General features: G+C 31.3%; 1 protein-coding gene across 1 annotated transcript; it reads right to left on the bottom strand.

Moving 5' to 3' along the window:
• Positions 1-532: 532 nt before the first annotated feature.
• Positions 533-1312, bottom strand: LOC104901669 (auxin-binding protein ABP19a). Its single transcript, XM_010689263.4, has one exon. The coding sequence runs from the start codon at positions 1260-1262 to the stop codon at positions 612-614; it is 651 nt and encodes a 216-aa protein (XP_010687565.2). The 5' UTR covers positions 1263-1312; the 3' UTR covers positions 533-611.
• Between the last annotated feature and the right edge of the window lie 512 nt (positions 1313-1824).

The following is a 1824-nucleotide window of genomic DNA, read 5'->3' as shown; positions in this document are numbered from 1 at the left end:
AATACAATTATTCACATTAAATATTTTTCATTACATATTAGTAAAAATTATAATGATCGAATATTAATAAAGTACTCATTGAGACGAATCAAACAAGATCCCACATGACTATATTTTTTCTTATATATTGAGAAAAATCTAAAAGATTCTCTCTAATTGTGAATAGTATCAAGATTTTAAGTGAGAAAGATAAAAAAAATACAAAGGAAATAAATAATAATAATAGCTTTATAATATTAAACAAATATTTACAAACATAACAAATATAAATTCAAATTCCAACTCAAATAAAATACCAATATCCAAAACATAATTATTTTAATGAATAATTAACATTTAATAAACACTTTTTAAAAATAGGACTATTACGATTATTCAGTAATCTTTATTATATAAATCAAATCATTCCATTTTATTTCAAGCACAAGATTTATTCCGCTTTATATTTCCTTATCTTACTCTATTCGAATAATGATGAATAAATAACTAAAAAAACCATCGAAACATTTATTTTAGATAAATATTAAGAAACTATAGATTTCCATCCTCCCTCCCCCCTTCTTTCCCATGTCCTTTGCTATCCCATCCTTTCTATAGTCCCTCCTATATTGCTATCCAAATAAACTGGAAATGTTAGTATCATTGAATATTTTCTTGAGCTTTGTTACTTGTGCATGGTCAAGCAAAGTGACCTTCTCAATCACCTCTGCGGGTAGGTCATTTTGGAAGAGAGCAGTGTCAAGTAGTTGGACACCAGGATTAGCACTTGTAAAGATTGTATATGCAAGAACTGGGGTTGATCCAACATTTATCATGAAATGGACTAGTGTTGGCGGGATGATCATGATATCCTCCTTCATTAATGTTTTGTAGTAAGCTTTATTGTTTGTGTCAATAAAGCCAGCCATTAGCGTTCCTTCAGTTACCATGAGTATTTCAGATGTTCGATGTGTATGCATGGGGAAAAATCCACCCACATCGAAATCTGCACGAGCTATAGAAATACCTAAACCATTTAAACCTGGGAACTGAGGAGATAATGCCCTTCTTATACCAAATTTGAAAAGATTTGAAGTATTACTTGCAACCCTCATTCCTGAATAAACAAAATCATCTGCTGTGACTTTTGTGGGATCTTTACAAGAGAATCCGGATGGTCCACTTGGTAGGTTTAAGTCTCCTACACAAAAATCAAAAGCAATAGTATTAGCATAAGAGAGGGAAAATAGGAAAGAAAAGGTGAGAAATATAGGAAGAATCATCTTCAAAATTCTAGTAAGAGTTAGCTGGTTGTAAATGATGAATATAATGGGTGTTTAATTGATTTCTTTGGTTCCTTTGCATTTCTTTTGAGGGTTTGGGTAGTTTATTTATAAGATTCTGTGCTCCAGCTTGTTTATATTTAGTGCTCGTTCGGTTGAATGTAGGAAGTGCAAATTCTTTGGAATGTTATCTTTCCATGTAATTGTATTTTCTAGGAATTGCTAGATGTTGTTTGGTGATTCAAGGGAAATGAAAATTTCCATGGAAATTTCCACTTACCTAGATCTCCTAGGTAAGTAATTTCCTCCATTTTTGTGGGAAGTGGAACTTCCTAGAAATTTCTACTTCCCATGAATTTGTCAACCAAACAGCACCAAAAAATTTCAATTCGTGGGATTTCTAACATCCATCCTATGTTAAATAATGTTAACCAAACAATGTGAGAAGAGGGTTGACATTTGACAAATATCAATGCTATTGCATGACGTGTCACTGTCTCTACTATTTTGAAATTGTATTATCTTCGAAATATTTATATTTATCTATTCGAAGTATCACCTA

The sequence above is a fragment of the Beta vulgaris genome, chromosome 8 (assembly GCF_026745355.1).
Source record: "Beta vulgaris subsp. vulgaris cultivar EL10 chromosome 8, EL10.2, whole genome shotgun sequence".
In the NCBI taxonomy this organism is placed as follows: Eukaryota; Viridiplantae; Streptophyta; class Magnoliopsida; order Caryophyllales; family Amaranthaceae; genus Beta; species Beta vulgaris.
The sequence above is the reverse complement of the archived record's forward strand: the minus strand, read 5'-3'. Positions and strand labels throughout refer to the sequence as shown.